General features: G+C 41.3%; 2 protein-coding genes across 2 annotated transcripts in view; one reads left to right on the top strand and one right to left on the bottom strand.

Annotated features, from left to right (window-relative positions):
- Positions 1–11,036, top strand: part of LOC141107925 (potassium channel subfamily K member 1-like) — a 62,598-nt gene extending 51,562 nt beyond the window's left edge. Inside the window, exon 4 of the mRNA XM_073598988.1 lies at positions 6,907–11,036. Within this exon, the coding sequence (XP_073455089.1) occupies positions 6,907–7,133 (227 nt within the window). The 3' untranslated portion in view covers positions 7,134–11,036. The remainder of the gene's footprint in view (positions 1–6,906) is intronic.
- Positions 11,037–14,927: 3,891 nt separating this feature from the next.
- The window catches only part of LOC141107924 (HHIP-like protein 1), a 59,048-nt gene continuing 50,878 nt past the window's right edge, over positions 14,928–23,097 (bottom strand). Inside the window, exons 8-9 of the mRNA XM_073598987.1 lie at positions 21,468–21,550; positions 14,928–17,538 (exon numbers count right to left, since the gene is read on the bottom strand). Coding sequence (XP_073455088.1) covers positions 16,673–17,538; positions 21,468–21,550 — 949 coding nt within the window. The 3' untranslated portion in view covers positions 14,928–16,672. The remainder of the gene's footprint in view (positions 17,539–21,467; positions 21,551–23,097) is intronic.

The following is a 23,097-nucleotide window of genomic DNA, read 5'->3' as shown; positions in this document are numbered from 1 at the left end:
CAGGTGTTATGAGAGCCCAGGTTGCTCTGATAGTGGCCTTCAACTCTTCTGCGTTGTTGGGTCTGGCATTCTGCATCTTCCTTTTTACAATACCCCACAGATTTTCTATGGGGCTAAGGTCAGGGGAGTTGGCTGGCCAATTTAGAACAGAAATACCATGGTCCGTAAACCAGGCACGGGTAGATTTTGCGCTGTGTGCAGGCGCCAAGTCCTGTTGGAACCTGAAATCTCCATCTCCATAGAGCAGGTCAGCAGCAGGAAGCATGAAGTGCTCTAAAACTTGCTGGTAGACGGCTGCGTTGACCCTGGATCTCAGGACACAGAGTGGACCGACACCAGCAGATGACATGGCACCCCAAACCATCACTGATAGTGGAAACTTTACACTAGACTTCAGGCAACGTGGATCCTGTGCCTCTCCTGTCTTCCTCCAGACTCTGGGACCTCGATTTCCAAAGGAAATGCAAAATTTGCTTTCGTCAGAAAACATGACTTTTGGACCACTCAGCAGCAGTCCAGCTCTTTTTTTCCTTAGCCCAGGTGAGACGGTTTTCGCGCTGTTTCTTGGTCAACAGTGGCTTGACACGAGGTATGCGGCAGTTGAAACCCATGTCTTTCAAGCGTCTCTTGGTGGTGGATCTTGAAGCACTGACTCCAGCAGCTGTCCACTCCTTGTGAATCTCCCCCACATTTTTGAATGGGTTTTTTTTCACAATCTTGACTAGGGCGCGGTGATCCCTATCGCTTGTACACTTTTTCTGACCACAGTTTTTCCTTCCCTTTGCCTCTCTATTAATGTGTTTGGACACAGAGCTCTGAGAACAGCCAGCCTCTTCAGCAATAACCTTTTGTGTCTTTCCCTCCTTGTGCAATGTGTCGATGGTCGCCTTTTGGACAGCTGTCAAATCTGAAGTCTTCCCCATGTTTGTGTAGGCTTCAGAACTGGACTGAGAGACCATTTAAAGCCCTTTGCAGTTGTTTTGAGTTAATCAGCTGATTAGTTTGTGGCACCAGGTGTCTTCAAAATTTAACCCTTACACAATATTCTAATTTTGTGACACACGGAATTTTGGATTTTCATTTGTTGCCACTTCAAATCATCAAAATTAAATGAAATAAACATTTGAATGCATCAGTCTGTGTGCAATGAATAAATATAATGTACAAGTTACACCTTTTGAATGCAATTACTGAAATAAATCAAGTTTTTCAAAATATTCTAATTTACTGGCTTTTACGTGTATAGACAAAGATAAATGTATGTAACTCCAATCAACTCTATAAATATATATATATATAATCTTTTTTTTTTTTTCTTTTTCGCTTTTATATTCTCCTATGATTCTCTGCAAAGCCTGGGAGGGGTAGGGTAAGCCGAGGGGATGGAAAAAATAGGCAGTTCAGCTGTTTTACAGCCCCCAATCTAAAATGGCAGCCAGAGGGCATGGCACACATGCTGCCACAAAACGTATACCCCAGGGCATATTCAGCAGGAAGTGGAAAAATGCGACCTATTCAGGTGAATAGGTCTGCACCACAACTGTTCTGCAGCCATGTGTAATGCAAGCGGGTGCAGGGCTACAGGCTTTCAAGTTTTAAAACAGGCAGTGAGAAGATGGAATAGCATCTCCCAGCCTCCTGTCAAATGCCTTCTGAAAAGCGATCCACTGTGGATCTATTCATTTGGCCAATATCTGCCAAAGCACTAAAATATGAGCCTGGGGACCACCCAGCTTGACAAACTTTGATTTGAAGATCAAAGGTGCTGGGCTGAAATTCTTTGGCTGAACAGTGACTGCAGCCAATAAGATAGTATTCAATGTACAGGTTTTCTGACAGCTGCAGGAGCACTGGCTTCTATACAGAATACTTTACTTTATTAATCCCAAAGAAAATTGGGAAATTGTTATCATGATTCAATATCCAGTTGATAACATCCACACTATTTAGCATGGATGTGGAGATTTACTGCTTTATCTTGTCCAGTCTGTAGGGCCGATATCTATAAAGGCTGACCTTTGTAAAAAAAAAAAAAAAAAAGTGCAATTTATTTATTTTACAATGGGGCCTGCAAGGTATTGCACCCGATCAGTGGATCATGGGTGTAATGTCAGGCCCCTGCAGACACTCCTGACAGCCTTCTGTCAGTGAACTACAAGGGCACCGATGAGTGCCTAGGTAGTTAATTGGGAACTATAAGCCATCTGCTGTGATTGCAGACGGGACTGAATCGTTCCCCGCCATGTTACTAACCTTTAACATATATGACTAGGGTAAGAAACTTTTACTTTAAAAAAAGTTTTTCATTTCAGTTGAGTTTAGTGAGATTTGAAAATTACATTCACATGGCTGAAGATACAGATTCTTATCCTGGTGTGAAGATGAAGGACCTGCAGACATGCTGTGGATAATTTTTTCCCCAGACTTTGGTAACCTTTACATTGTATGACTTCTAGCAAAAACAAAGACAACTTTTGGTTGCTGTGCCTGTAATGAGCTTGATGCTGTCACAGTTCAGTGAGATGTAAGCGTCAGTCTTGGTTTCATTTTGGACTTTATTCAAGCACTTTCTACTTGCATCCTTCAGATGTTTTTAGACACTACCATATATTTCTCTCTCGAAACAGGTGGGGATCTCCTATTAATAAGCATTGTTAGATTTTAATACAGATGCTGTGCCTGAGGATTTGTAGTTTTATCTCAGTATATGTAGATTAGTTTGGATGTGTTCCAGATTTATATATTCAGGCATCCAGTCAGACTTCTAAGAAGAATGCACCCCATGCACATTTTAGGATGTAGTTCAGACGCCAAGTAATGTTGAAAGGGATAGGTAAGATGTCAGCTGCAAAATGTATTACTGAACGATTACTGTTAACCTCTTGGTGCCCAGGTAACCCATATGTGCAGCCCACAAACTTTGATTTGCACACACATGCATCCATGGGCAGCCAAAGTTTCCGTGCTGAGCACACAGTGACCGAGCTGTCATAAATGGCTTCCTGTCTTTAGTAAGGCCTCTTTCACACTGATGCGCTGCTCGTTTTTGCAGTGCTTTAGCAGCGCGTTTTTTTTTTTTTTTTTTTTTTTTTTTAAGGTCACGTGACAACTGATCCATTCATTTCATTGGGCATGGGTGTTTTGGGAGGGCTATTAATAGAACTCCCAAACCACCCCAAAGATGCTGCTTTCAGGACTTGCAGAAACGCCCGAGTGTGAAAGCACACATTGCAATGAATGGGAGGCAGTTTTCAGGGGCTTTTCAGAGGCTATTTCTAGAGCTAAAACACCTAAAAACTGCCTCAGTGTGAAAGGGGGCTGAGGCAGTTTTCAGGCGTTTTTAAATCTAAAAATAGCCTCTCAAAAAACACCTGAAACCTGCCTCCTATTCATTGCAATGTGTGCTTTCACACTAGGGCGATGTGCTTGCGGGATGTTAGAAAAAGTTCTGCAAGCAGCATCTTTAGGGCTGTTTGGGATCACTATTAATAACGCTACCCCAAAACGCCCCTCGCCATTGAAATTTAATGGGCAGCGCAGCAAAAAACGCAGCTAAAGCACCGCAAAAATGACTGGAGCTTCAGTGTGAAAGAGGTCTCATGATTGGGAGCTGATGGGACCGGCGCTTGACCATGTGACCATTATGACAGCAAATCACAGCAGTCAAGTAATCAGGCAGTCCTCCCCAGCCCACTTTCTGGGCGTAAAGAAACTAAAGCGATGCCAGGGCTGGGGGACATGGGGAAAAAGCAGACCTACAGTTAGAGTTGTTGCTACCCAGCCCACCCCTAAACAATTACCCCAAACCTTTTATAGTGTCAATTTAAATGTATCTTCTGAAATGGATCGCCAACAAAGCAGGAGTGCGAGGCATTCATAAATCTTGTACTGCTTTTATCCCAACTGATTTGTTCATTTCATGGCTAGATTGGATTTGTGTTTTGCTCATATTAGTGTGAAATGTGATTGCTGTTACTTTGTTATTCACCCTCCACCATGCACGAAATCCAGTCCGTTAAGGATCATACAGTTCATTAAACAAACTTGCTTGGATTCCTAACTTTTGTGATATTCTGCAAGCCACAGATATCTTCCCTTGCCTAAAACCAAGACAATAGGGCAGTTGACCCTTATCCTCTTTGCCAATCTTCCCCAGAAGGCTTTTTAAGGCTTAACCACTTAAGGACCAGCCTCGTTTTGGAATTTAGGTGCTTACATGTTTAAAACAGTTTTTTTTGCTAGAAAATTACTTAGAACCCCCAAACATTATATATTGTTTTTTTTCTAACACCCTAAAGAATAAAATGGCGGTCATTGCAATACTTTTTTTCACACCGTATTTGCGCAGCGGTCTTACAAGCACGCTTTTTTGGGGAAAAAAATCACTTTTTTGAATAAAAAAATAAGACAACAGTAAAGTTAGCCCAATTTTTTTTATATTGTGAAAGATAACATTACGCCGAGTAAATTGATACCCAACATGTCACGCTTCAAAATTGCGCCCGCTCGTGGAATGGCGTCAAACTTTTACCCTCAAAAATCTCCATAGGCGACGTTTAAAAAATTCTACAGGTTGCATGTTTTGCGTTTACAGAGGAGGTCTAGGGCTAGAATTATTGCTCTCACTCTAACGATTGCGGCGATACCTCACATGTGTGGTATGACCACTGTTTTTATATGCGGGCGCTACTGACGTATGCGTTCGCTTCTGCATGCGAGTTCGTCGGGACAGGGGGTTTTTAAAATTTTTTTTTTTTTATTATTTATTTTACATTATTTTATTTATTTTTACACTGTTTAAAAAAAAAAAAAAAATGGGTCACTCTTATTCCTATTACAAGGAATGTAAACATCCCTTGTAATAGAAAAAAGCATAACAGGACCTCTTAAATATGAGATCTGGGGTCAAAAAGACCTCAGATCTCATATTTACACTAAAATGCAATAAAAAAAAAGAAAAAAAAAAGTAATTTAAAAAAATGACATTGAAAAAAATGTGCCTTTTTAAGGCGTATGGGCGGAAGTGACGTTTTGACGTCGCTTCCACCCAGCAGTGTCATGGAGACGAGTGGGCGCCATCTTAGCCTTGCTTGTCTTCAGGCACAGCACTGAGAAGGACGCGATCGCCTCCGCAACCGACGGCTCCGGTAAGCGGTGGAGGGCACCGGATCGCGGCGAGGGAGAGGGGGGGCCCCCTCTCCCGCCACCGATTTTAAAAGTGATCTCACGGCGAATCCGCCACAGAGACCACTTTTATCTGAAAGCCGACCGCTGCACGAAAACGGGGATACTGGGGTAATGGCAGCTAGCTGCTGCCATAACAATGATATCCGCTGGCAAACTTTGGACGTACATCGGCGTGCGGCGGTCAGCAAGTGGTTAATGATAGTTTAAAGCAGTTTTTCTCAACCTTATTAACATAGAGGAACCCATAAAATAACTTTCCAATCTCATGGCACCCCTGTTAATAATTACTATATTCACAACTCAAAGTACATTAGCATGAAGGTCATTGGGAAGAATGCTTCACATATTTGTGGTCAGTGGGAAGAATCCCCTCTCACAGAAACCAAAAAAGATCAATTTTGCGTCTCAGATAACAAACCATCATTACTCAAAGAAACCCTTACCAACCTCTAGAGAAACCCTAGTTGAGAAAGGCTGGTGTAAAGTACGGTATATGTAAACCCAGTCATTAAAATGTCATTTAGGCTTTAACATGTTAAAGTAATTTCAAAGGTATATTTCTATACATTTAAATCTTCAGGTTATAATAATAGAATACTTTTGCCATAAATGGAATTATAGGTAATTCCTGTTACAGGGTGATAGCACTATCTAATTGGCATCTGTGTTGTCACCCTGCTACATGCTCATTCCGTAGACATGACTAGCAGCCATGTTGATGCACTGGTGACTGTTGTCACCATCGCGAAATTTGTCCTCAGAAATAACATGCAGCTGGTGATGGAATGCATGCAGACAAGAAGTGGCTGTAAATGGACAATGCACACTCTTTATTATACATTAAAAATAAGCAGTGGGCAAGTTCTGTAATCAGACTGGAAACCTCCTCAAACATGTCTCCAACACAATCAAATAGGTCAGCACACCAAAGAAAATGGTTTTTCAATCGTAAGGTTGTTTTATATGATATATATGGTAGGATTTGAAATGAGAAAGGAGACAAGTTCCTCGATACCTTGTCTCTTTTGCCACCTTCACCTGATGTTTGGCATCTGCATACTCTGTGTATGGTAACTCTTTCTGAAATGTTTCTGTTCAGGGGGCGCCACATTTTCCAACGGTATCTACATAATGTTAGGCAAGCCATAGGTTATACGTTTTTTTTTTCGTTCAACAAACAGGTTGAACAAAAAAAGTGCCTCAAATGTGTGAATGGGGGGAGTTTTTGTGCTTTCATGGCAGGGAGCATTCCCCACCATCTGAACACAATGATCAGTGTTGCTGGCTTTAGCCAATGGCACTGATTGCTTGGGAAAAACACCAAAAGGGTGGTTGTACAGAAGTTGATCGATTGACTTCTGTACAGCCAGGGTGCCCATACGTGGGTCTAATTTGTTGGTTCTGTTGAACCAGCTGAATTTTGATCCATGTATGGCCAGCTTTACCTATAATGAATACAAGTTAAAGCTGGAATAGTACTCAGGACTTGCGTGATGCCCTGTTCTATGTGTACAACTGTGTTATACTTCTGCTGATGATGTAAAATAAGATTCGAAGACCATTTTCTTTGGTGTGCTGAATTATTTAATTTATTATGAAAAAAAGGGTAAACCTGTATTTTATTAAAAAAAAATAAAATTATATATATAAAATTTGTCAGCCTTGAAGTGACAATTTAAAGTGCATCCTTCATAGTTTTGTGTCTTCTTCTCTCAACAGTCTACCTCTTACTTGGTCTTATGGCCATGCTGCTCGTCCTTCAGACCTTCCACAAGGCCGCCGATCTTCATGGACTCACTGACCTCTTCTACCTCCCTCACCTCCATGACCACGAAGACCAGGAGCCCATTCTGGACACCCCAGGCTCTACCACTATCAATGAGCCTGAGCCCAAGAAACCATTCAATACAACAAATCAAGCCGGGTACTCATCCATCAATCGATAACCTAAACAGACAAAAGCTGTGGGGTCAAATAAACTTTTTAAAGCACAATATACTGTTTTTAGTGCAGTCAAAAGTCCGATATGCTATTTAGCTTCCATCCAAACTTTAAACTACATAACCTGACTAACCTCATGCCATTGTGCCATCCTGTTTTAGGTTCTGTAGTCCATATGTATTGGTTTTGGTGCCAGTTCAACTTTGAGCTGATGTAACATTATCACAGAAATGTGATATATTTTTTTATACATCCACTATTCACTTTTTTATTACCCATAACTTAGAATGCACATGATTGGTATCACCTGTTGTAAAAAAAATGCACACTCTTATTTTTGTTTTTCAATTAAAGCAGAACTCCAGCTAAAATAACAAGATAAAAATGAATTGTCCTCAGATTTTACTGCAATATTCACCTTCAAGCCATTTCCCTTGCAGTACTTCCTATTTTTTTCTGCCACTAGATGCATGTTCAGTCTGATGTCCAGCACCATTAAGTCAGTTTTCGTGAGCCCAGTTCATCCTGGACCTTCCCAGTCCAGTGACAGGACAGTAGAAGCAGCACAGTGATGAGCTCATTCCTTATGTCACTCTGCTTTCCCATCATAGCTGAATGCTCCTTGCCAGCACTTGAACTGATTTGATCCTTGTGCTGCTTCTTTCTGTCACACGTACAGAGACTTCAAGAGGCTGGTACAGGTCAAATTCAGGTACTGCTTGCATTGGAAAAAAAGATGCATTAATGATTACAGAGCTGCGTTCATTTGTATCGTTTATATCTGGAGTTCAGCTTTAAGTTGACTGAAATTAGCGTAGTAATCGAAGCCTTTATATTTAACATTATTTTATGCAATGTTTTTGTTTTTGACACGAGAACTTTTTTTTTTAATTTATATTCACATATTCTTTAAATATCTGCACCTTCCAGTGTAAGCCTTCCAACGTCCAAGATTACTTTTTATGGTCAAACTTCCATGTTGTGTATATATGACAGTTCAAACCTGTGCTGAGGGAATGACCTTGTGCCTAAAACCACCCAGGCACAGTACTTAATACAGATATGTATGTTCTATGTAAAACTTCTTGCACGTTTCTACACATTTCACACTCTTAGGCAGAAAAGCACCAGCCAGGAGATTAAAGCTAGCCATACACTTTGAGGTTTCTCTTTTTAGCCTGTGGACTAAACAAGAGAAAAATCAATAAATTCCCCTATTCATGTTAAATAGCATGAATGGAGGAATCACTGACAAGTGTTGTATTCAGGCAGCTTCAGCTGCCAGAATACTTGGACGACTGCATCTGATGCATGTTCAACCAAGAAATTTTCCCCCAGCTCAGTCAATTAATTTGACTTTTTCAAGCTGGTAATGCTGACAGGGCCATCCATGGCTTGAATTTTGGCTGATTCCGCAGGAGCAAATTGAAGTTCAAGCAGTGTATGGCCAGGATTAAGGAACCGAATGGTGACTGCAAAACCATCTGACAAGTCTCAATTCTCATGTTTTATTGAGAGCTTGTCCAAATTAAACTATTTGGTTTGGTGCTCCCACAGTTAGGCCTAAAGTTGACCCTAAATAGGCTGGGGTCAGCCTACCAACAGACTAATTTCTAAGCAGTCTTTGACCTGGAAGGCACATGGACATTTAGGCCCAAATTCTACAGCTTCAGAAAACACTCATCTAAAAAACATCCAACGTTACAAATCTTGGTCAACCACGGTGTCTGTTGCATCCTGTGGTAGTCCATGGATATTGTGATGTTTGCTTGACTCCAATAGTATGGGCAGGATTGGACAACGGACATTTAGTAGGTAAACCGCAATAAATTAAAGCCCATCTCCAGGAAACTTGAAAATGATCTCTTGCTGTGTGGGAGCAGTGTTAACTGCTTGTTTAGGTCTAGGGGACTTCAAGAGTAGATTTACTTAACCACTCCTCCGTGCTGCTAGACTGGTCCCCACAGCCTCTTCTTCCCTATGCTCCAGTGGTCTAAGGTCCTGATATCGTCAAGCCAATGCATTGGATGTGATGGTGCTGAGGGACAGTCCACCACCAGAGCATGAGGGAGCGCCGTCTGCTGGAGCAACAGAGGATCGGGTAAATAAACTGGTTTCTCCACTCCCCATGACAAAATGTGCAGGCACAGCCCCATTGCCAGGGATAACAGTCACATTTCCTAGAGTTGGGCTTTAAGATAAGGAAGAATCATGAGGCAATAAAGTTGTACCGATTACTTATAAGCATTATTTTTAGCTGTAGAAACGAAATGAAAAGCCTGGAATAAAATATAATTAAAATATCAAGTTTATTCAGAAAAGCGGTATAAAGAAAAGACGATGTACTAAGTGTTTGTCCTCCATAGACTGACTACAGTAGACTAAAGCCAGGTTGGTGACTAAGATGAATTCTGATTAGCTGTAATTGTTGCGCCTTGTTGTTTTCTTTTCCTTATTTGATAATAATAAAGGGAATTGTGAGATTGTTGTAAATGTCAAAATGTTCAGACATTCCAGAATATGTTTAAAATCGTATATGTTGTGTTTTTTTAAGTTTTTTTTTTTTTTTTTTTTTTTAATTATTATTTATATACTTGCCCAGTAAAGAAATGAAAACGGCAAAGAGGAACCAGTAATCCAATAGTACCAACCATAGATCAGTAAGATAAAATCTGATTAGCAAGTATTTTTGTTTCAGCGTGATGCAAGAGCTTGTTGTTTACGCTGGGGGGAGAATGTACCAGTCACACTGGATTTAAGGACATTAGTGTTGTGTTGTATAACATTAAAATTAAAAACATCTGGGGGATAATTTACTAAAACTGGAGCTTGCAAAATCTGGTACAGCTCTGCATAGAAACCAATCAGCTTCCAGGTTTTTTTGTCAAAGCCTAATTGAACAAGCTGAAGTTAGAAGATGATTGGCTACCATGCACAGCTGCACCAGATTCTGAGCGCTCCAGTTTTAGTAAATCAACCCTCTTATGTAATTAAGAAAGCGTTGCAGATTCTAGTGAAAATGTGTATAGTACACATCTCATAGCAACCAGTCAGACTTGAGTTTACTGAACTCAGGTCATTAACCAAATGTTTTTGACTGGTTGTTAGGGGTTGTTGCACTGCTTGGTTAAATATGTTTCTAATGTTTCATTTTGCTGCTTTATCTAGCGACCAATCAGAGATCTATGGTAATAAGCCTTATAGGGCAAAGATCAATGTGCAGTTACCCAAAGTAACCAATCAGCAGCCATCTTTCTTTTTTCTGTAAGCTCATAATGTAAATATGAAATGAGGTTTCTGCTTTGCACTGCTTTAGACTGCACAGATGCAAGAGATGTGTCTCATTGCTGCGATCAAGCAATGGCCATTTCCTTACCAACATATAGATGCACTGCAAAAGCACTGACTCCTTTCCTGTAGGTAAAATGAAAAGCTCTTTAAAGCTTTGCAGAGATTTTGCAACATGCTGAACTATTTGTATGAATGAGAGTAATCACTTCTGATACTTGGGAGTGCTTGTTTTTGCTTAGGAGTTAACCAGCAAGCTGCCCAGCTGTCTTTAAATTATAACTAAAGGCAAAACTTTTTTTTTTGGATAAGGAGTAAGGAAGGCTTATAACCCCTGCCAGTTGTTTTGCCATTAGTGGTCCCTTAGGGAGATTTTCATTCACTTCCTGTGACCTGTCCCATGACCAAAAAAAGAAGTGAAAGAAGATGAGGGAATCCTAGGTTATCACCAGAACTGGTATCCCCACTGGAAGATTTCTACTCTAATAATGTGTGACAAAGGGTGACAGCACAAAATTTTCCTTCATTTTTACTCTTGGTGATAATGGTAAATTGGACAAATAGAGAGGGTAAATCTCCCTAACAGGGGCACAGACAGCAATTAAAAAAAAAAAAGACAATTTCTCTCCACGCAAAAAAAACAAAAAAAATAAAGTTTTGTCTTTAGTTATACTTTAAAATTGTACTGAGCTGTGTACATTATGGTTTTAATATATTTAGAATCCTTATCAATATCCCATTACCTCTGCAGTGTAGTATTTTCCTAAAGCTGCATTAAAAATTCACATTTAAACTGGCCATACACAATAAGATTTATCTTGTTTAGCCCCATGGACTGAAAGAGAGAAATGTATTGATCCCCCCCCATCCACGCTGAACAGTGTAGATGGGGAATCTGCACTGCCGGGTATTGTATTCTGACAGTTGTCACCAATGGCTATCGGAAATTCATACATTAGCTGCATGGCTGACTATTATCTACCCAGCTCCTTTGATGTTCAGATCAAAGGATGTCAGGTGGGAAGGTGCTAAAAGTGCAACCCATAGCTCACGTTACAGCCTGCTCAACAGGACCTGGTTAAATTGCTCTTTGTATGAGCAGATTTATAGTTGGCTTGTTGGTATATCTTCACCTGCCCCCTTACTGACAACAGCAGCAGCAATGATTGACACCAGTGCTGTTGTCAAGCTTCTTGCCCAGTGAAGGATTGCCCATGTAGATAACACACCTTGCTTAAAAGGCTAGTTATAACTTGGGGTGGTTGCCATTTTTGTTTAGCATCCATATAACACAGGCTGTGTTTTGTAAATGGGAAGGCATTAACAGGGGTGGAAATACAATACCAACATTGGTGTCAGTCATAGGTGCTGGTGTCCCCAGGGGGGCTGAAATACATCAAAAGTTGGTCCAATTATTATTTAAATCTTTATGCAGTTTAAAATAAAATAAATATAAAAAATACACTACAGAGGTAAGGAGATAAATTCACAAGGCAGGCAGCAGCTAATGGAACCTAGCCATAATGTCGTCGAAAGCCAAACCCCAATTAAAAAAAAAAAAAAAAAGTGTGAAAAAGGTGATGTAGTAGATGTGGTGTCTGCTCTACAGCATTTTTTTTTTTTTTAATTGTAAAAAAAATAAATAAATAAATTAAAAAAAGTATACAGGTTCACTTTAGTTTGCACTCTAAACAGACCCACTGCTTGAATAATGGACCATGTATGAGCAAGCCTTCCAAAGGAAGCTCATTTATCTGTTGTGCACTATTTGCACCACCCACAGTTCTGAATGGACTTACCCACGATAGAATCATCTGTCATTGACAGTTTTACATGCATATTGTAATACATTTTTAAAATGTTAATAAACTATGGACTGATGACGCTCATTGAATGATGGAGCTGTGCCATTTCAATAACTTATTGTATTTGCTGAAACTGTTTACAGCTAATTGTGTACTCACACCGACTGCTGTTCATGCAGTGTATATATATATATTTTAATAAAATGTCAGTCAGTCTTGTAACCTTGTCAGTTTATTCCTTTTTAAAATGGTTTCTGAAAGATTTTTGATGGTCATGTAATGTTGTTATTGTAATGTATACCTTTTTGAAGATGAAGCTTAATCTGCTTGTATATTGCGGTCCCTGGTTCCTCCTACCCTCACTGCCATACTAATGAGATTTTAAAGTAAAAGGTTCCTGTTTTTTTATTATACACCTTATTTTAGGTGCAATGACATAATCACTGGAACTGGGTGCTTCTCCAAGCAATAAAAGTAGATCATGGCTGATGGCAGGGGCCAGCATGGTGCTGTACATAGCATTATAAAAACATCACAGCACCTTACATTGGTACTCTTCTCAAGAGCCTTCAGCCAGGATGCAAGCAGTGGGCTGCCTCTTTGGAGGAGTTATGCAAATACCAAAATGCCTTGATGGGTGGGTGTCAGTCTGAAGAAGTAGGCATTTCTACTGCCACAGGAAAGCCCAAATCTGATGATCAGCCTCCATGATCGAAATCCAATGAAGGACATCCTCCATCAAGAAATGAGGCAGGCTCTATCAACCTTGTTGTAGCTTCTCATTCATACGGTGAGATGCTCACAGTGTGCAGTGAAATCCAAGCAAGGAATTGTATTACAGGAGACGAGACTGTACAATTGAGCAAGACTGAGGGTAAGCCTGGAGTTCAGCTTTAAAGCCCAAGTCAAAAATTCTTGAAAAAAATCAGCCTCCAGCATCTGTTTATAAAAAAAATTAAAAAAAGCTTTCCACTTTTATATACCCAATACTATTGGGGATTTGGTTCAAACTATATCCCAAAGGAGGGGTATACTATTGTATTGATATGGAAATGTCCTTATGTTTTTCTTCCCTGATGAAGGGGGCAGCTGTGAACCCCAGAAACACGTTGGATACTCTTTCAATTGTCCCCTGACCTATTGGAATAAAGTTGAATCTGGACCTTTTAGCAGCGGTGTTTACACTTTGTTACCTTACACCACAAGCCAAAGAAGACCATAGACATCCTCTGGGGTATAGAAGCTGTCTGCCTAGGAACCAGATCACCTACATTAATACTGATACCTTAACCGCTTGCAGACCCAACCCCCACCGGACATATAATGTGGCAGGGTGGCTGCTCTGTGCCAGATCACATACCTAGTAGTGATGTAAAAATCCGGGTCTGGGGCATGCATGCACGCCACCGGCGACCCGCTTACGTTGTGATCACAATGGGAGCCCAGCAATGGGTACCGTGGACTCTATGTCCACCGGCACCCACCAATTATTCAGTACACAGGCAGAACGCCGATCTACCTATGTAAACAAGGTAGTTCTGTGAGGAGGCAAGGCCTTGATCTTGTGTGCTTGCAAAAGCACAGACGATCTTTGCCTTCCCTTAGTGAAAACCCCTCCCCCACAGTACACAAGCACTGGCTAAGAGCACATTTAACCCTTTGATTGCCCCTGATGTTAACCCCTTCCCACCAAGTGTCATTAGTACAGTGACAGTGCAGATTTTCTTTTTAAGCACTGATCACTATATTAGTGTCACTGGTCCTCAAAAAGTGTTCGTGTCCGATTTGTCTGCCACAATATCGCAGTCCCGCTATAAGTCGCTGATCGCCGCCATTACTAGTGAAAAAAAATAAATGAATAAAAATATCCCACGGTTTGTGGATGCTATAACTTTTGCACAAACCAATCAATATACACTTATTGGGATTTTTTTTTTACCAAAAATATGTAGCAGAATACATATTGGCCTAAATTCATGAAGAAATTATATTTTTTTCCAATTTTTTTTTTTTATTGGGTATGTTTTATAACAGAAAGTAAAAAATATAGTTTTTTTGTTGATAGCGCAGAGGTGATCAAATACCACCAAAAGAAAGCTCTATTTGTGGGGAAAAAGGAAATACATTTTATTTGGGTACAGCGTTGCATCACTGCGCAATTGTCAGTTAAAGTAACGCAGTGCCGTATCACAAAAAATGGCCTGGTCATGAAGGGGGGCAAACCTTCCAGAGGGCAAGTGGTTTATACCTCACAACTGTCCTTCACTGGGAACTCAATGTCTCTGCATCTCGTTCGTAGTTGTCCATATTTTTGGTATAATCTACAGACCTCTATAACCTCTTCGTGGCCGGCCAACAGTAATTTTACTGCTGGTTGGTGGCTTGAGCCAGCACTGCAACATACCAGTATGTTGCCCCGCTCATGCACACTGAGCGCCCCCCAATGGGCGCGAAGAGCAGCATGATCCGAAACCGCTGTATCCACCAGACGCAGTGGTCCTTTGGGGCCACTGTGTAAAGCACTGCATGTGCCCCTGCTTCTGCCATGGAATATAATAGCCTGCCTACAGAACTCCTTGAGTACAGCAAAACTAGACTTTGTCTATGATTTTAGTAGACCCATCCTACCAATAGAGGGTGCTGTAATGTCAAAAACATCGTAAAACATACTCACAATTACTGCCAGAGAAATACAAATACGGTACATCCGTTTGGCTGTCATCACATAACAAGCAAATAATTTTAATACTGTTGAGCATACATACAATAAGGTAAAACACAACACAAGAGACAGCCTGCTGTCCTTGCAATTCTTCTTCAAATGGCCTAGCGCTGAGGGATTTTTCAGCAAACGCAGATCATTGCTTCATTTTTACCCATAGCTGTCATACAAATGATGAGTTCTGAACTGAGTTCAGTGTGCACATCATAACAATTGGTACTGTTATTTTTTTAAAAAATTTTTTAAGTCACTTTAAAATAGTAAAGGGAAAACTTTTTTGTATACCTTTCAGAGAGAGCAGGGGAGGGTTATCACCCCTGTCAGTTTTATTTTAGCCATCTGTGTCCCATTGGGGAGATTTCCCTTCACTTTCTGTCCCATGGCCAAGACCGGAGGTGAGAGGAAAGTCCTCCCAAAGTGAGGAGATCCCGTGTTGTTACCAGAACTAGTCATCCCAGATTTCCTCTTTATTCCTGTTCTGGAGACAACCCAAAACTTGGGATTTTCACTTCCAGCGATAACAGTAAACACGATAAGCAGGGAGGGTGAATTTTCCTAATGGGAGAACAGACAGCAATAAAAACCTGATTCTAATCCCTCTTCACTGTATCCAAAAATTATTTAAAAAAATAGATTTTTGCCTTTCGTTATTAAGTGTGGAGTTGTCCTTTAAAATGTGAAATGGCTGGCACTTATGACATACATAAAGGGACCAGCTGATCAGCACAACCTAATTATAATCTGTCAAAGCCATGCGAAAAAACTATAGTCCCCATTCGCAAAGTCATATACCTACTAAGACAGAAATTTTTTGGTAACTTGTTCTCACATTTAGTCTCCAGTTCTGCAACAAACTGTGCTGAGTGTTAATGAGGAACCAGTGTGTCTACTGACATGTGATGTCTTCACCAGTGTGACACGTGGAGGGGGAAATAAATGAATCATCTGCACCTTTCAACCAGTGAAGAAAAGCTGACCATGCGATGCCTGGAACATCTGTTCATTAGAGGAGAGTTGCTCCAACCCACTGTCTCAACTTTTCACTGAGTAAGAGAAGCTTCAGTTCTTGAGATGGTCTCTGGCGCCCCTGTAGTGAAACATTAAAACAGCACAGACCGGCTGTGTATGTATACTATATACTCTATCTGTAGAAGGTCCATGTTGTATCCAGATGTCCTTTCTACAGATGTGCAGGATACACAGATGTCCAGCATACAGATGTGCAGGATGTACAACCATCCTAAGTCCAGCTGGGGACACCCAACCACTTCACTATTCGGAAGTGATCTTTACTGTGAAAGCTTCAGATGTTATACTACAGTCTTGTAGTAATGTAACTAACTTTGCCTTCTCAGTGGTTCAGTTCATTCAGTTTCCCAGAATTGTGACGTTCATTTAAAAGAATGCTTTGATCCAAAAGCTTCTAAAATGAATTTATTCTATTCATCCAAAAATCTCTCTCTGCAAAAAAGCACGTTGATAAATTAGACTTCTGTTCCTGGTGGTAGAACACACAACAGAGATGATGCTAGGAGTCTTTATTTCCCTGCAGGGTAGGTACCTGCCAGTTCTATGCAGCTTTCTACTGAAGAGTTGAAAAAGTCAATGGAATGTGCAAGACAATTTTCACTGCTGGTTACTCATGCAACTACTGCATAAATTTAATGTGATTCTTCATTGTTTCAGTCTGCTGTACAACATTTCAATCTTGCTTAGGGACTAACTTACTTTAAGTTAACTTAAACTCATCTTCCTGCTTCTCTTGCATCCCACATACTACGCCAATGTCCTCATCATGAGCACAGTCGTGTTCACCAAGTTTTGACCTTTGGCATTCCAAGAGTGTCCTCTCACGTCCCTGGCATTTCACCTCATCCAAAAGGATTCTCAGTCCCTTGCCTTCACCAAATTCTGCTCTTCGGGCGACCTTCAATACATAAGGGTACCCCAACTGTCTACACACCACTAAAGCAGCCTTACTGTCAAACCTGTCATTGCAGACAGTCCCCCACTCTCCGTTTATGTGAATCTCCACCCTACCTCGATCAGGCAGATTTTCCTCATTGACCAGACGCACGGTTCCATGTTTAATTTTCTTCAGCACCTTCACTCTTTGTTTTTTCACAACTTTTGTCTTGGTCTTCTTTATTCCCGGGCTCTTCTTGGGTTCGGTTTTGCCACCTGACTGGGTTCTTCTCTGAGATGGCTGCCCAGTGGTCAACAGTATTGGGATCTGTACTGACTGTGATCTTGTCCTGGCGGTGAACAAATCTTTCAATTCACTCTGCCATCCTTTGGTCTGGATCCAGCGATTTGTCATAGGCCGTGAAGTGACAGTGACCTTTACAGGTTTTTTTGCTGCCGTTGCACCTTTCTCTGCTTTAGGTGCAGGTGTGACTGTTTTTCTTGGAGTTGCTAGTCTAGGCACTGGGGCAGCAGTAATATAAGCGGGCGTGCTTGACTTCCTGTAAGAGCTACTGGTAGGAGGAGTGACTGTGATGTGAGGTTGTGTGGTTGTGCTGAACTTGGTTGGATCCAGGGATCTTGATGCGGGAGATGTTGGTGGAGATTCAGTGGTTGTTTTAAGAATAAGTTCTAAAAAGTGGACAATAAAAACAATACAGATTTAAAATTTTCAGAAATAATGAATTGCCTGTAAAAATATCTACAGAAAAAACATCAATTCATAAACGGCCACTGTCCATTTCAGACATTATTTTTATAACCATGTTATTTAAAGTGATTGTAAAGTCTTGTTTAAAAAAAAATAAAAAAATAACAAACATGTTATACTTACCTCCTCTTTGCAGTTGGTTTTGCACAGAGCAGCCCGGATTCTCCTCTTCTCGGGTCCCTCTTTGCTGCTCCTGGCTCCTCCCTCCTATTGACTGCCCCCCCTTAGGCAGCAGCTTCCTATGGGGGCACTAGAGTCGAGTCACAGCTCTGTGTGTCCATTCAGACATGGAGCCCTGACCCGGCCCCGCCTCCTCTCTCCCCTGATTGGCTGACTGACAATGGTGCCGCTGCTGTGTCGCAGCCAATCAGGAGGAGTGTCCCAGACAGCTTAGACATCTGTGGACATCGCTGGAGAGAGATGGGGCTCAGGTAAGTAATTAGGAGGGTGCTGGGGTGGCTGCTACACACAAAAGGTTTTTTTATCTTAATGCATAGAATGCATTAAGATAAAAAGCCTTCTGGCTTTACAACTCCTTTAATAGTTTGTCTACTTGTAGTTTAAGGAGGAGTCCATCAGAAACTGACATGTTATTTATGGATGAACCCAGCCACTGGTTTTATATACCATTTTTGTTTTTGTCCTTCCCAAATGTATTTAAAGCTGCACTCCAGGGTTATATAGCTGGCATACTTACACTGGGCCAGATTGGTTCAATGTAAAGATGCACATGTGATACCGGAGTGGTTTCTTTGTACAATGGGGCAAAAAAGGATTTAGTCAGCCACCAATTGTGCAAGTTCTCCCACTTAAAAAGATGAGAGAGGCCTGTAATTGTCATCAAAGGTATACCTCAACTATGAGAGACAAAATGTGGAAACAAATCCAGACAATCACATTGTCTGATTTTTGAAATAATTTATTTGCAAATTATGGTGAAAAATAAGTATTTGGTCACCTACAAACAAGCAAGATTTCTGGCTCTCACAGACCTGTATCTTCTTCTTTAAGAGGCTCCTCTGTCCTCCACTCATTACCTGTATTAATGGCACCTGTTTGAACTTGTTATCAGTATAAAAGACACCTATCCACAACCTCAAACAGTCACACTCCAAAATCCACTATGGTGAAGACCAAAGAGCTGTCGAAGGATGCCAGAAACATAATTGTAGACCTGCACCAGGCTGGGAAGACTGAATCTGCAATAGGCAAGCATCTTGGTGTGAAGAAATCAACTGTGGGAGCAATAATTAGAAAATGGAAGACATACAAGACCACTGATAATCTCCCTCAGTCTGGTACTCCACGCAAGATCTCACCCCGTGGGGTTAAAATGATCACAAGAACGGTGAGCAAATATCCCAGGAGCACATGGGGGGACCTAGTGAATGACCTGCAGAGAGCTGGGACCAACATAACAAAGGCTACCAATAGTAACACACTACGCCGCCAGGGACTCAGATCCTGCATTGCCAGACGTGTCCCCCTGCTTAAGCCAGTACATGGCCCATCTGAGGTTTGCTAGAGAGCATTTGGATGATCCAGAAGAGGAGTGAGAGAATGTCATATGGTCAGATGAAACCAAAGTAGAACTGTTTGGTAGAAACACAACTCGTCGTGTTTGGAGGAGAGAGAATGCTGAGTTGCAACCAAAGAACACCATACCTACTGTGAAGCATGGGGGTGGCAACATCATGCTTTGGGGCTGTTTCTCTGCAAGGGGAACAGGACGACTGATCCGTGTACATGAAACAATGAATGGGGCCATGTATTGTGAGATTTTGAGTGCAAACCTCCTCCCATCAGCAAGGGCATTGAAGATGAAATGTGGCTGGGTCTTTCAGCATGACAATGATCCCAAACACACTGCCCAGGCAACGAAGGAGTGGCTTCGTAAGAAGCATTTCAAGGTCCTGGAGTGGCCTAGCCAATCTCCAGATCTCAACTCCATAGAAAACTTTTGGAGAGAGTTGAAAGTCCGTGTTGCCCAGCGACAGCCCCAAAATATCACTGCTCTAGAGAAAATCTGCATGGAGGAATGGGCCAACATACAAGCAACAGTGTGTGACAACCTTGTGAAGACTTACAGAAAACGTTTGACCTCTGTCATTGCCAACAAAGGATATATAACAAAGTATTGAGATGAACTTTTGATATTGACCAAATACTTATTTTCCACCATAATTTGCAAATAAATTATTTCAAAAATCAGAAAATGTGATTGTCTGGATTTGTTTCCATATTTTGTCTCTCATAGTTGAGTTATACCTATGATGACAATTACAGGCCTCTCTCATCTTTTTAAGTGGGAGAACTTGCACACTTGGTGGCTGACTAAATACTTTTTTGCCCCACTGTAAGCTGTAAATCATTGTAGTAGCCTGAGCTACTACAGTAACCAGGGCCGGTGTTACCACTAGGCAAACTAGGCAGCTACCTAGGGCACTGCTGCCTAGGAAGCCCGGGCACTGGTGTTCCTACTCTCTTCTCTGTGCAGCAAGCAACTAAGTCTCAGCATCAGCAGGCAGCCACCGCTCTGTTTGCACATAGTGTCAGAGGCGCAGCGGCAACAGAAGACTGAGTTTGTGTCTCGACTCCCGAAATGGAAGCAAGCAAACATTCATTGATGGGCGCTGGTGAGGCTGCATTTGATGAGCGCTGGTGAGGCTGCATTTGATGGGCGCTGGTGGGCTATATTTGATGGGCACTTAAATAAAAAGGCGGGGTATACATGGGCAGGGCAAAAGGGGGTGGGGTCAGGGAAGGAGCAAGGGGGGGTGGGGGCGGCAATATTAGGTTTCGCCTTGAGTGTCAAAAATCCTTGCACCAGCGCTGACAGTAACGGCCACAAAGGGGCCACTCACTCTGCAATTAATAAAAAGCGTTCTCTGCTTGGACAGCTGTGCTGAGTGAGCAAACCCCTGTGAATACTATACAGAAGGACAGTTGCTCAGCATGGCACCCAGAAGATCATGGCCATCATTGTAGCAGTGCTTATTATAGTACAGTGCTTTACACATATGTTGCATAGACCAATATTAACCCACCTGAAGTGCTCTTGCATATGGGAACCTGAGCCAATGCCAGCGTATTTCACCCACCCGGAAAGCACAGGTGCTGCGTACATTCGCACACAGCTATAAATAGCTGTGTGCGGCTGTACTCAGGTATACGGTAAGCGCTTGCATATACACAAGGATAGTGTACAGCAGTGTAAATTTTGTCGACTAAATGAATACTATTTTAGTCGACTAAAATATGACTAAAACTAAAACAATTCAGATGACTAAAATACGACTAAACCAAAATGGCATTTTAGTCAAAAGACTACGACTAAAACTAAATTGAATTTATATCACAACAGCTAAATCTGTGTCTGTAGTGCATGTTCAAACCTTAATACCATAAATAATAAATGCGTTATTAGATTTTTTTACTCCAGGAATATATAATGTTTGAACTAAACCCATTAGATTTTAGTAGACTAAAATACGACTAAAACGAAAACAACTCAGATGACTAAAATACGACTAAAACTAAAATGGCATTTTAGTCAATAGTCTATAACTAAAACTAAATCGAAATTTGATAGCAAAATTAACACTGGTGTACAGACATATGCAAAAAAATAAATGAATAAAAATAGAATATGTTGTACTCTATGCATACTCCCGTGTATGCTATACTTGCTTTCAGGTGCCAGTGTTCAAGAGGCCTATACGTTAAATAGGCAGATCCTACCTGCAATTTCAACACCCACATCTTTCTTCCTCTCGCAATCTTTAACCGAACAGAGATGGGCATGTGTGTGTGTTTGTAGTATAATATACATCTATAGAGCATTACTTACTTTGCCTTGGATAGAAATCCACCAGTTTTCCTTTAATAGGGACAGACCGAGCATTAAGAGGACATTTGCCTGGAGCAGCTCTCCTGATGACACACAAACATACAGCTCATAATACATTGCCAATGAATCAGCCACACCTATGGCATTACAATTTAGTGTTGTAACTATTTTTCAGCTGTTGTTTCTATAGGCCTTACATCACTCCCCAGCCTGCATTTAGAGAGCTTTAACTTCACTTCTTCAACAGCAACGCTCATGTCACTCTTTCACTTGCTTAGCAATACACATCTAATAACTACTCTCTCTCTGTATCTCTCATCTTGCATTTGTTGGGGATTTTATATCATTCTACCAGCTGCACTAGTGATCCATGGGAAGTAGTCTAAATGGTCAGGGGTGGGTAGTGGGGTCCCCCAGGGTTCTGTGCTGGGACCAATCCTGTTTAATCTGTTCATAAACGACCTGGAGGATGGGGTAAAGAGTTCAATCTCTGTATTTGCAGACGATACTAAGCTAAGCAGGGCAATAACTTCTCTGCAGGATGTGGAAACCTTGCAAAAAGATCTGAACAAATTAATGGGGTAGGCAACTACATGGCAAATGAGGTTCAATGTAGAAAAATGTAAAATAATGCATTTGGGTGGCAAAAATATGAATGCAATCTATACACTGGGGGGAGAACCTCTGGGGGAATCTAGGATGGAAAAGGACCTGGGGGTCCTAGTGTGAAGGAATGTGATGTAGATAATAATAATAGTAATCTGAAAATGTCTATTTTCTTATGTGCATACATATTTTTCTCCTTACTCATTATATAAGTATACAGGTTTGCTCTGTTCCTATATTTTCTCAAGATGGCGGGTACCCCCTACATCCCACACATCAGAAGAACGCGGAACTGAAGATAAGACCAAAGACAGCCAAACCTCGTTATGAAAATTCTCCATCTTCTTTATCTTCTTAACCAATGAGATGTACCTATTAGACTAACATAGCAATGACGTATTTGTGTTATACACACAACATTACAAACATTAACACCGCCTTGAATAAATTAGAAGTGTAACAGTAATGCTGCTGAGCGTGTCTCAGAGTGTTTACTTTTATATGCATGCATATCAACACTTTTCAAATTAGAGACAGCAGCAGATAACCTTGGGCTCGATTGGAGCTCTTAATCATTTCCATAACAGATGGTGCCGAAACCCGGGACCTCAGGCTACAGTCGAAGTTATACCGCGATAAGCATTTGGGCGTTAATTGATTGATGAGAGTGGGGTCTTTGCGCAGCCCTAACAGTACGGTAAGTTTGATTTATATTCTTACCACTGTACGACTCTCTTATCTTTCGGTTGACGGCTGGATTCTGTCGGTATGCTGAGACTGTCTTAGAGGCAGGTATTTCCTCGCCTGAGGTTGTTTTAACGAACCTGCCAATGGGTTTCTGCTGACTGTATTTGTTCACTGTCTGCCATTCTTTGGGCTGCGAAACTCAGCAGTCTAAGGGTGCTACATGTGTGAATGTGTGGTCTCATCTCCAGATGAGCTGTCGGCCTTGGAATGAGATTGTTTCCCTTGTGGCAAACGTTTATAGACGGGTGTACTCTGGGTTCGATGAACCTTTGAGGGT

Source organism: Aquarana catesbeiana, linkage group LG09 (assembly GCF_042186555.1).
Source record: "Aquarana catesbeiana isolate 2022-GZ linkage group LG09, ASM4218655v1, whole genome shotgun sequence".
NCBI lineage: Eukaryota > Metazoa > Chordata > Amphibia > Anura > Ranidae > Aquarana > Aquarana catesbeiana.
Note: the sequence above shows the minus strand (reverse complement) of the source record. Positions and strands in the feature narration are given on the sequence as shown.